Raw genomic sequence first — 13,186 nt, forward strand, 5'->3', positions numbered from 1 at the left:
TTTGATATTGTTCGCTTGACATGGGCTTTAAAACCTAATGACCAATTACAAAGAAGGTATGACATGGGCCAGATGGAATTGAAAATGAAATGCAGGATAATCAATAAAACTGGTGAAAGGATTCACCAGAGCTGACTGTTATCTATATTGACTCTCAAGTTGTAAGATTAATATCTGTTTCATATACTGACATGAATTTACATGGGTCCCAATTTAGCCAGTGGAACCATCTGCTTCCCTGCACCGCTGATTGTGGATGTTTGGCTGGGTGACTGACAGAGCATGCTTCTTGATGTGGTTTCCAGGCAGGCAGTGATCCAGCGAGGAAGACAGGCATTGCATTTTAATAGCCGTCTATAAGTCAGTCAGGCAACACGTCTAACCAGTCTGCAAACCATACTGTCAATCAGCCATTTAGCCAGCCAGACAAACAACTTAGGAAACAGCATATATGTCTTAGAAAGTAACTTCTATAATGATAGGAAATCGGGAGGACGAACATGTAAAAGCACACGCGAGTTCACATTTAGAATTTCGGCAATAACACTCATCTTGTGCAGCTGCAGACCTTTCTCTATTCAGTATTGGACTGTGCTAATAAGAGTGAATACTGAATAGATTCTCGTAATGGATGATGTACCTAAAAAGCAGAGATTAATAGTATCTGTGTTGGAGTGTCCGGTGCTACTTAATGCTAGTTATACCAGTTATAGAGGTGGATTAAAGAGAAATGGCTTGTATTTGTGTCATGTGAGTGCGTGTTTGTGGACGTACACACGATGCATGTGTGCGACTTCCTGTCAGTAGTCCTCGGAAAAAAAGCATGCTAAGCATATTCACACCCATGAGGAATAGACTTAGTTCCCTTTTGGCCCCGGCTTATCCACAACCTCAGCCGGTGCCAGCAAAGTGAATCAGGTCAGTAGTCAGTGCGTCTTGGTTTGTCAGATGAGTTGACCTCACGGTTGTAAGGACCCAGTTGATTATGGCATTAGGGTCAGATGACATTGTCCACCAGCAAGTTTCTAATATGTGTATTATTCCCACTGCCTCTGCTGCTCCTACTGCTGTGTCTACAATTCCCACTGCTATCCTCATTATAACTGCTATTATATAAATTAATGTTACACCTGACACTTCTACTCCTACAACTGTGACTATTGCAATCTTCTGCTACGACTCTTGGGTGGTGGGTTGGAGAGGATGTAGAGAAAAATATCAAAAGATGTCGTTTTTGATACTTATATTCCCAACATAGATAGAAATATATTTTATACCCTGAACAATGTACTATACCAACCAACTCCTCTATAGTGGTGCCACACAGTATAGGTCCTTTACTGTGACTCCTCTGAAGCAGCACATGTGCTCTCAGTTTTTGTAGCACAGGTGGAGGCACCATTTCTTTATGTAAACCTAAATTCCCAGGGAAAACATACTATTTATACTTTGACTATTGAGCCAAATCTCAGTGAAAACCAAGACAATTCGTTCCATTCATTGCATATATATCAAGGTAACAACTAATCTTCCTTGTTAGGACTAACTCTGGATGCACTTGATCTTAAACTGATTCATTGTTTTTTTTTTGCACATGATTTGGATCATATTTTGAGATCATTATATAACTTGTGCTTTGAGTACAAAGAAACCAGAGTTGAAGGATTATGTTGCATAATCAGTCTTCATATTTCAATGTTGTCAGAAGAATATTGTATGTTTTTTATGCCTTATATCAATAATTGATAACATGACCATGGTACCACTTATAACGAAAAAGTAATGCTGCGCTGAAAGAAAGTATTCTAACTCATTGATCTCTGAAGACATAACAGTAAAGACACTTGCTGACGTTGGTCAGATAATTTTTTTGTCTGTTGCAGGAATTCTTATTGTTTCTTCTTTTTGTTTTGTCTTAAGGTTCAACTTATGTTTGGTGCAAGCGTTGTAATTAGCATTTTTCCACAGTAGTGGTAGTACAGTAACTCTTCCTCCCACTCAGTGCTTACTGTAACTCTTATTGTTCACCAACCTTGAGATCATATGATGATCATATTTAAGAGTAAATGAACAACAAAAAAAATAAAGAGAAAAGTTTGACTTTTGCATTTGGCCTGTAAAGTTTTTCCTCTGTGTCATGAACCACGAGTTGGTGGAGGTGCACAGTATTAGATGTGCCACTGAAAGCTCAACTTTATGAAGCACCAGTTAATATGATGCAATTTCTTGAATTGTGTTTTTGCAGCACAAATAAACTCATGTAGGCTCTGTAGGAATAGCTGACTTTGACAGTGTGGTGTTTCCCCCTTGTTCTTGGTCTATGGAGTTTGAAGGTGCACTAAATGTACCTACCACCCACTCCACTCAAACCACCCAACCACTATATGAATCATGCTTTGCTCCAGTTGCAATTTTATGTTTTTGCATGACACACACACACACACACACACACACACACACACACACACACACACACACACACACACACACACACACACACACACACACACACACACACACACACATATATACATGCATACATATTAAAAAGGCTAAGAAGGTGGTAGCAAAATATGATATAAAATGACTGCATTCAAAAGGTCCCCGGGTATTCAGTCCATTGATATAATAGTACTGTATTTGTGCTAGCTCTCTTTCTCTACTTCTCCCTCCTCCTCCTCTCTCTCTCTCTCTCTCTGTTTCCCTCCATCGCTCTTTTCTCTTCAACCTTCTTAATCAAAAAGCCACTGAAACCGTTATTAATTTAATCACACAGAAAGATTCTCTAAATATCAAAATTGCACTTCAGACCGGTGTATTTTTTTGTAAAATGCTTTGTTCGGAAAATGTTGGAGCCCCTTCGTCCCTCCTCTTCACTCTCTTAAAAAACTCTTTAGGTTTTTCCAGCTGAACGATTCAGGCTGAGGCGGGCGCAACCGCACTAGAGGGGGAAGTCAAGTCGTGCAGGACTGGCGCGATATCCTCTCACGGTTTACAACTAAAGGAAGACCTGACCCGCATTTAATCATGCTTTTACGTGATGGAATATGCTGATTTTAAAAGTTGACCTGGGATTTCTAGTCGTCGGGTGTTTGCGAGGCATGGCTTTCCTTTTAACTTGCTTATTTCTGTCTTGGTGAGTATGGCAACTCTTTTCTCTGCATGTTCTCGGACTTTTACGCACGGCAACCACAGACTGTGGATGGGTTTGCATTTGACAAACTCTGCATATTCAGCTGTCTTCTTATCTGTTGAAATGAGCTTTCATCAGTGTGTATGTACTTTAGTTACAGTGTGAGCAGTGTTTGGGGAAATCAGCCCGGTGACAGCAATATCTATTTGGATAACATCACGCGTATATTGGATAGATTGCTGGATGGCTATGACAACAGGCTGCGACCTGGATTTGGAGGTATGCTAATGACCATGTCAAATTGAATTTTATATAATATTGCCTCAAATATTGGATCGATATTCCTTTCCTCAGAGGATAAAGTTTTACTCCAGTAGTTGTGTGTGCCTCATACATTTAGTTTCTGTGCTGCATAGTGAAATATAACAGTTTATTTTCTTTTAACTTATGACAAAATTACCAGCTAACAACTAAAAACCAGGTTTGAGAATCAATTTAGACTAAACTTTATGCTGTTTCATTTCTTTGTTGTTGTTTATCAAATACAATTGGATTTCCAGTGGCCATTTTAATGGGATATATTTTAAAGATAGCTTTAATTTGAATTCCTTTATATTTAGACAAAGATTAAATTGTCTGATCCAAAGATTTTGTCTGTGTCAAAGCAACTACTTATGCTTTTACTGTAGGTCCAGTTACAGAGGTCAAAACTGACATCTTTGTCACCAGCTTTGGACCTGTGTCAGATGTTGAGATGGTATGTAAACCAGACGGACCGCTGAAATACTGATACAGGATGCACAGGCAAATTCACTGGTTGCCTTTCACATGCATGTGTTTCATTTCTTTCCAAACAAGTAAATGTCATCGTATGAAAACAAGAAAGAAATGTACAGTTTTTATTGTAACTGTGCATATAGCCTCCCAGCCTTCGTTATTCCAGCATTTGGGCAGGATGTCATTAGTGCAGCTTAGGATTTTAATCTGGTTGACAATCCCCCAGCCAGAGAGGGAGATAGCGATGCGGCTGATGTTGGGACAGGATAGGCTGGCTACTCCTACCATGGGATAGTCTGAGGGATGTATGTCTGTTGTACTGTACACTCTTTTCTACTCGTTGAGTCTTCAGACTTTAGATATTGCTCCACAGACTATAAAGCCTACTTGAGCTGCCATGTGATGGTGGCAGTACTATTGAGAGGCATGTAAACAGCTCTTTAGGAAAGCAAGGTCATCCATTTTATCTAAAAGCAGGGTGGGCTCATACTGTAGTTTCATTCTGACTGTACAGATGAAATAAACGATACATTTTTACTGTATTAATCATAAATCAATCTATTTATTCACTTGATTTGCAATCTGATAGTCCATAAATACTAGATAAGATAAAGATCTAATATTCAAGAAAATACTCCATTACGTTGTAGGGCTATTTTTAGATAATGAAACTTTTCAATTATATACTGGCAGCTATAGCAGAGTAGTCCAGAAAAAAAACGAGAAAAAACCCACAAAAAACAGAAAGAGAAAACAACTCATCACACTGTCAATTCTCTATCCAGCAGGTTCCTTCAAAACCATGGCTCACAAACCCATCTGCCATTCTGTCTGGGGGTAGTAGATATTAGCCGCAGGAGATAGTAGATGCAGGAGCAGAAGCAGCACCAGCAGTAGGTTGGTGGTAGTAAATAAATCCTGAACTCACACTCTAACCTCTATCCAGGAATACACCATGGACGTGTTCTTTCGTCAGACATGGATTGACGAACGGCTAAAATTCGAGGGCCCCATCGAGATCCTGCGGCTCAACAACTTGATGGTCAGCAAGATCTGGACACCGGACACCTTTTTCCGGAATGGCAAGAGGTCGATCTCTCACAACATGACCACCCCCAACAAGCTGTTCCGCATCATGCAGAACGGAACTATCCTCTACACCATGAGGTAACAGTGCTGGACAGTGAGATCCAAACCCAGCCAAGACCGGAATAGAGCAGAGACCTGGAAAGCGAATCAAATAAACAAGCATCCAAGAATATACACAGACATGAAAAGAAATGAAGAGTGCCATTCCAAAAACAAGATATGTGCCATCTGATTTTGAAAACAGGCCTGGAAGGCAATTCAAACAAACATGACTCTAGCTTTGTTCCAAAAGGAGATGTGTAGCATGAAAAAATAAATGCCTCTAGAGTCGATGATGGCACAACCTCAGACTTAAAAAAAAAAAAATTAGATTATCTAAGTAGACCAACTTTACTTTAAAACGTTTCAAGATCAAGTTCAAAATCTTTGTTTAATCCTTTTAGGTAACTTTAATATGATACAAAGTCATAACATATTAATTTCTATGGAGCTGAAAGGAGTGTTGGCTGCAGATAAGAGGGCGGACATCAACCATGAAGGTGAAGTGGCCTTCAGTGTGGATGTTAGTCTTGTCTGAGGTGAGGCATTAGCTCCAATGGGATAACGCCAGGTAGCTCTGCTTTAGTTGGCTGCAGCGCTTTACTGGGAGAATTTTGGAAGAGTCTTAGAGGCACTAGATCTTCAAATGGCAGGCACTAAATATTGTGTAATAAAAATGTAGGAAAAAGTCCTTCCCTTTTCTGTTATGCAGTTTAGTTATTTGGCTTAAAATTGGTGGGAAAATGCATCTCACTTGGATGATTAAGCCTTAGTTACAGACAACACAACAAATGCAGCCGGCACTTTTTAATGTCATAAAAAAAAGTGCTGTTCTGACAGTTTGGGCTTTAAACTAAATTCGTCCCTGTTAGCGACCCAGAATGCATCAAATGTCTTGCACTAAACTTTTTTGAGTCACAGAGGCTTACAGTGAAAACATGTTGTACGTGAGTGTTAAATAATTAAATCATTTAGTATCAGTTGTCCCCCTCCATCTGTGTGCTGGAGAAATTTCCTCAAAGTTTTGACCTACTTAGCGGCAGTGAATGCTTGTATTCGCTTTCACTCTGATAAACAAGAACATTATTACAAGTATCTACATGACCAATAAAACTGAGTAATATATCTACATCCATTGATACATTGAAGGAATGTATCAATACATATATATATATATATATATATATATATATATATATATATATGTATACATATATGTTTTTCCATTGCACAGCATGGCACCACACTAATTAGATCCAGTTTAAAACAGCAGCCATTAAGTAGCCGGTATCAGCATATCAAATATAAATCAAACACTCACTTCAACTCCTCTCTATTCTGACAGATTAACTATAAATGCAGAGTGCCCCATGCGTCTGATGAACTTCCCGATGGACGGCCATGCTTGCCCACTCAAGTTTGGAAGTTGTGAGTTTGTCGTTTGTTAAGCTTCACTGGTCTGACAGATGGTGTCATTCTCAAATGATCACTCTGTCATGGCGTAACTGACGGCCCGACAAATATTTATTTTTGAAATGTCACACACTGTACATGTGGGAACTGTGAAGAATATATGCAAGGGGTTCCTTATCAAGTATGTTGGCTTATTTGCTGGTATGCTTATTTATTCATTTGGTTTCTTCTTTATAAAGATGGAGAAACAAGTTAGAATAAAGTTAGTTTTAAAAGCCAGCAACTAAGCAGTAGGAATATTTGCCTCTTTGTTTGTTATAATCAAAATTTTTGATGTTTTTTTTTTAATGACTTTTCAGAGAGCAAAGTCTTAAGAAAGGTTTTTAATAACTATTTTATCCGTCCTGTTTAGATGCTTATCCCATAAGTGAAATTGTGTACACATGGAAGAAAGGTCCTTTGTCATCTGTTGAAGTGCCACAGGAATCATCCAGTTTGCTGCAGTACGACCTCATTGGTCAGACAGTATCAAGCGAGAGGCTAAAGTCCAACACGGGTAAGCAGAGATCTTTAGAAATGTGCTCATAACTGTGCTGAACGTGTTAAAATCACTGATTTAAAGCTCTGAGTTGATAAAAATTCATAAAAAGTTGTATTCTAAACCAAGATATCTTTAAAAATATACAATTATGCCTGCAAGTAGAACTTTTTAATATGTTTGCAACTATGAGCAACACATGATTGATTATCACCAATACCAAGTGGTTATATTAGCTTTTGGAAAGATGAATGCTAATTATATACAGTACAGCAGTCCATCATCTCTATAACTACAAATTTCTTGACAGCATCAAATTTCTCTGTTGGTTACTCTCCCAGGTGAATATGTCATCATGACAGTGCACTTCCACCTCCAAAGGAAAATGGGCTTCTTCTTAATTCAAACCTACATTCCCTGTATAATGACTGTCATCCTGGCCCAAGTCTCCTTCTGGATTAATAAGGAATCAGTTCCAGCTCGGACTGTGTTTGGTAAGATTTCTTTAAATTCACTTATGTTTCCAGTCTATTTTCCAAACTTTCAAGTGTAAAGGGATGTTGACGTAGACTTAGGAACATGGAAAAACACATGCTCCGCATAAATCTCCTGTTGTAATGGAGTCATTTTGAGAATTCAGGAACTTTTCTTGTTTCTTCTGACAAAACTTGTAGTATTATAGTGTTGCAGATCATTTGTTCTCAGTTATTATTTTTGCATGATTGCAATTACTTTAAAGAAAGGAGTAAATGTAAATCAAGTCAATTCATTGAAACAACAGCAGTTTGTGAAGCTGTGCGTCCATTATGGTGTAGTGTCTTATACTTTCGTATGAGTTTTACACATTGGAAGAGTTTTCGCAACAAGGTTTTCTTCTCCACTTTAATTTCTTCAAGTTCTCGATTTGTCTCAATTTATTGACTCACCACCCACCACTTGACCCCAGTGCGAGTCAAAGTCTACACAAACTTCAAGCAAGCATACTTTCTGCAAGCATACTCCATTTAATACAACCTTCTGCAAGAGAACAAAGACAGACACAGTCATCACCGTCTGTTTTAACCTTTCTTCATTATCTCTATCCCTCCTCCACTGTGGTGGAGCTGAATTAATTGGGAATAAATGTCCTTTTTGAAATTGGTCATGCAAGGGCCAAGAGGGGGAGGATGTTTACTTGGCCCTCTTCCGAGCACTCACAGGTTCCGCTTGCTCACATTACATTACGCTACAGTTGCCACCGAGCTCTAGCCTCGGGAGCAGAGAGGGTGAGAGACGCTGAACAAAGACAGAGATAGACCAAGAGGAATGACAGACAAAAAAAAAGACAGAGACAGAGCAGAGAAAGAAAAAAAGTGGGGGGAAAGTGTGAAAGTCCCTCCATATTGCTACCATTTTTAATGTATTTTCTCCCTATGTTAAAATTCAACAAGCTGCAGCGGAGCGGAGGAACTCTGCTGGGCCTTGTAGATTATGATTCTGTGGTCTGCGTTCATCTTTGGAAGCGAGCCAGCGCTCCAACAAGCCTGCACTCTTCTTCAGAGGGTAGATTCCAATCATTAGTATTAGCAAGGAATTTTAGGCCACATGTGGAAAGAACATCTGCGGCAACTCATTAACCTCACATCCTGCTGTTTTCATTTCACCCAATATTGAGTATATGATAAAAAAAAAAAAAAAAAAACATTCGGCTCATTTTCTGGATTGACTCGTGGCAAATCCAGAGCATGCTGGGTATTTTAGAAGAGATCACGTACAAAAATCTAATATTGGATTATTTTTCTAAAGGGCCAAGCTTTATATCCAAAACGTGAAAAAAAATTCTAAATTCGAAGTGCCTTGCTTGTGAGGTCTTAAAGTTCTTGGGGTCACAGGAAGTGATATGACCCAAAATATTTTGCGAATGTAAGTTTCACTAATGTAGTGGATGGTGCATGTGAGATAGAAAGTTGAGAACAGAAAAGAAGACAAATTGTTTTATGGATATGCTCTACCCTGACAGCACATGAAGCCATATGTTGTGTGCTGAATTGTCAACAAGCCCTCTAAGAGCTGAAAGTCCCTTGAGCACAAGTCTTGCAGACTTAATTGAGTGTGGCCTAATTTGTACCTTGCTTTTTTCCTATAAAAGCACATAAATGCCCCAAGCATTTCATTTCTATCCTGTCTTTATACTTCATCCCCCTCCCTCCTACACGTTTTCTTTCTCTTGCCTCTCCCTACCCTGACAGGCTTTCTTCCCATGTTCCTCCTCCCATTTGCAATCAACTTGTGCTCGAGATTGAGACAGTCAGCATCGGTTGACTGTTGGAGGAGGTGGTATTTGAGAGCTGTTAGCATTCTCAGCTGAAGTGCCGTGTAGAAAATGCTTTTTGAGACATTATTAGGCGCATTAAATTTCTACACCGCTAATGAAATGTGCACAACTACAGCGCGGATTTGGTAAAAGCAAGGACAGCAGTGTTCAATGGCCCTTTTTCCCTGCTTGCTTTAGCTTGATGAAAGTGAATTAGATATGTACTTTGTTAATGGCCCATTAAAAGAGATGTTCGTTGTCAGTGTCTTTATCTGACTTAATAAGGATGAAATCTGGGCAAGACACAGAAAAATGCTTTTCCAAAGATTGAGGCATTTTTTCCTTATGCAAAATTACAGATCATATTTGTGTTTTTAAAACATTTCAGGGAATATGTATGACAAGTCGGACATCAACAGTAGCTCTAAAATGCAGCTTTTGCGTCGTCCAAACTGATTGCAAACCATATTCAAAGAGAATTTATGAATGGCCCAAGAGTTGTGCAGTGGTATTCTAAGTTTTCTAAACTTTGAAGCAGTGCTCAAAGGAATCCTGGCAGTCTGTACTTCAGTCTGTTGGAATGTTAAAAAAAACTTTTCACAGACTTGAAAAAAAAAAGCAGAATTACTTCAGCTGCGAAAGATATAAAAAGCCATGTTGCTTTCACTCTCAGCCATCCACACGTACATCCGTTCATGGTTCTTCCTTTCGTCTATCACCATCATCATCATCATCATCATCATCATTCATCCTTTGTTATTTTTTTCATCTCACCCATTGCACATATTATGAGATAGTAATTAACAGACAAACAAATATTAGCGAATGCTTTGTGCTTTGTGTCCGGTCAACAGACTGGATGGCTTTGTGAGGAATGTTTACGGATACATGGGACTTTCACTGGCGTGCCAGTGCGGGGGCACGGGTTAGTCTGCTTACGGACAGATTAGCATTATGTCAGGTGACTTTTTGGCAAACCTCACTGAGCCAAAATGCCACACGGCCTGAAATGCTCCTCCCGTGCCATGAAACAGAGCTGCTGCCATGTGTCAAAGATATTCAATGGGAAAATCAATTGTGTACTCACTCCAATGCAGTGGCCTGTTTCAGTATTTTGTTCAATGACATTACATTTAATAATTACCATGTTATACAGCTAACGTCTTGTAATGTTACAGAAACCAGTAGATTGTGTTGTTTGACACGTAATATTTTTTACACAAAAAACAGCAATACTTATTTTTGACATCCTCCCATCAGAATAGTTAATAATAGCTACCTTCAATTATAGTTTCAGTTTTTGTTGTGTGTTCAATCATGTTTCAATATTTGAATTGGTATCAGTACCTGATAGCAATATCACTTGTACCACTTATGTCAAGAGGACTTTAGTTTATTTTCATTTTTCATTTTCTCTGCTTGCTGCTAGTTGGTATTTTTTTATTATTTTTTTTTTAGATTTTAATTATTTTTTTTATATCTGATGATTGTTAAGTTAGATTTTATGGATGCTAGATCAAGGTAAAAAAAAAAAGACAATCAGTTACAATGGGATGGGCCTGATTAACATGCTAACTTCAGTACACATCTGTGTAATTTGGAATTTATATGTATTTTAGGTAATTGTTTTGTTTAGGTAATTTGTTTTGTTTTGAACATTTTGGACCTTTAAATAAGTGTGAAATATAACTTGATAGCTTTGACATACTGATTTGGAGAAAAGAGAGAACAGGCTAAGTAGAGGCCATTTATGCACAAGTTGTTTTCTCATATATACATTTGGGTTGTTTGCGTGTGTGTTTGTTTGTGCGTCCAAATCACAGTTGATTGCAGTGGTCTCTCATAATCAAGCCTCTGTATTGTTATTCACTGACAAACACTCCCACTCCCAGTTACATGATGGCTTCACAGAAATAGGCACAAGTATAAAGCATAAAAAGCTCCATGAACATTCATCATCATTCCTCAACTTCCTTCATACTTAACTTCATACTTAGCTGCAACTAACCAGTCTATCCAAACACTATACATATGGTGTAGTAGTACTTATGTGCAGGATTGTAGCGTGTTTCAGTAGACTGTTTCTAATTATTCCTAAAACATTAAATCTATGTACAGAGGACTTCAATTTTTTTTTCCCCGATTAAAGATGTAGCACTGAGGACAAAATGACAAAAAACAAGATTTCATTGTACCTCAGTGCTTGACTGAAATTAAAATAGTAAAGAAATAGTGTGACATTTGGAGAATAACACTTTTCCCTCAGGAAGCCTGAGATAAAGAGATCAACACTATTTTCATGTCTACGCATCGAGTATGACTCCTGTGCCAGGAGCAGTTCCCTTAACTGTAACGACTCTAAGCAGGGCAAAGCCTGCTTAGACGGCGCTAACTTGACTTTGTCAAAAACTTTTAAAAAAAGTGCAAGTATTTCGAAAAGACAAAAATACATTACAACTGAGGTACTACACCAGTACCAAATCAGCAAAAGCAAGAATAGAGACGAAATCATTAAAGTACAAAGAAGTGAAATCAAGATCAGCATGCTCCTAACTTCTGTCTCCTCCCTGTACGCAGGTATCACCACTGTCTTGACCATGACAACACTGAGTATCAGCGCCCGCCACTCCCTCCCCAAAGTCTCCTATGCCACAGCCATGGACTGGTTCATTGCCGTTTGCTTCGCCTTTGTCTTCTCTGCCCTGATTGAGTTTGCAGCTGTCAACTACTTCTCCACCCTGCAGGCCAACCGGGAGCTGCGGAAGGCAGCAGCCATGAAGGCGGCGGCTCAGGCTGCAGCTGCAGCCGCAGCCGCAGCCGCAGCTCCAGCTGCAGCCACAGGGAACGATGGGGAGGTTTCCTCAGTAAGTTTGCTTCACTGTTCACACTTGTGTTCACATGCATTAACAAGCAGTCAGGTTCAATTATTACCATGTGCATACTCGTACCAAAGAAAATTAACCAGATGAAGAGGACTGATCTGCTGCTGTCTTAGGTTAAACTCAACTTCTTCACTTTGATTTTTGACATTTTGGATTTTCAGTATCTTTTGTTATCAACAAAATGCAATGTAAAGAGAGAGGTAGGTAGGATAGAAACATGATATGAAATTAGGGATGCCCCAATCTAGCTTTTACTCCCCTGACACCCTTTTAAATACTCAAACTCTATATAGCGTGTCAATACAATAGGAGTCGAATTTTAGTTTTTTTGTATTTTAACCCATTAAGATCAGATGCAGCATTTATGTTTATATGCCTTTCGAACCGGATGTGACCATTCCGTACTTCTCCCTTTAGAGCCGGATGTAACAAGCGTGTTTAGGTGATACTATCGGACCTAAATGCTGTCTATTGCTACAGACAGTGCAATTAAGCTGTACACGTAACAGATGCTGTGTTTTGTTTCTCAACTTGTTCATTGTATAGTGGACTATTGTGGACAAGTGGACAATGCAAACACAGCAAGAGTCTGTCTGAGTAAGTGTACAGTTACACGATTGGTCAGCCAAATGACGCATGACTGGCTGTTAAAGTCACTATTAGCCGGATCAAATTTAGTGACTTCCTGTATTCCTTTCAAATTAAAAGCCCTCGTTTTTCATCCACGGTTTTTGACACAGTCTTGTTTGTACATTGCAAAAAGGAAATTTTCATTCCTTTTTCTAAAATGGTTTTCATTTCATGTTTCTATCTGCTATGGAATCTGAGAATTAAAGGTTATACTGAATGAGAGCGCCTTAAGTCATATATGGGTTAAAATGTCTGAACCTCACTCTATGGAAGACCACTCTTCCATGTTTAAGGGTGACGTGTAGGTGGAATTACCGGTGTTGATACAGACCTTAAACTGCTGAGTTGGTGTGATAAATGGAGATTGGAGCTGAAAATGCACTGGCAGAAAA

General features: G+C 38.9%; 1 protein-coding gene across 2 annotated transcripts in view; it reads left to right on the forward strand.

The window, feature by feature from the left end:
• Positions 1-2,721: 2,721 nt before the first annotated feature.
• gabra6b (gamma-aminobutyric acid type A receptor subunit alpha6b) overlaps positions 2,722-13,186 on the forward strand; it is a 29,443-nt gene continuing 18,978 nt past the window's right edge. The window contains exons 1-8 of one of the 2 annotated variants that reach the window (XM_069718025.1): positions 2,722-3,136; positions 3,288-3,412; positions 3,823-3,890; positions 4,857-5,077; positions 6,384-6,466; positions 6,864-7,007; positions 7,331-7,483; positions 11,860-12,146. In XM_069718025.1, coding sequence (XP_069574126.1) covers positions 3,048-3,136; positions 3,288-3,412; positions 3,823-3,890; positions 4,857-5,077; positions 6,384-6,466; positions 6,864-7,007; positions 7,331-7,483; positions 11,860-12,146 — 1,170 coding nt within the window. In that variant the 5' untranslated portion in view covers positions 2,722-3,047. The remainder of the gene's footprint in view (positions 3,137-3,287; positions 3,413-3,822; positions 3,891-4,856; positions 5,078-6,383; positions 6,467-6,863; positions 7,008-7,330; positions 7,484-11,859; positions 12,147-13,186) is intronic. The other variant, XM_069718032.1, reaches the window with a different exon arrangement.

The sequence above is a fragment of the Brachyistius frenatus genome, unplaced genomic scaffold, assembly GCF_029030835.1.
Source record: "Brachyistius frenatus isolate BFR_SWC_R1_liver_20210118 unplaced genomic scaffold, ASM2903083v1 Contig_5, whole genome shotgun sequence".
In the NCBI taxonomy this organism is placed as follows: domain Eukaryota; kingdom Metazoa; phylum Chordata; class Actinopteri; family Embiotocidae; genus Brachyistius; species Brachyistius frenatus.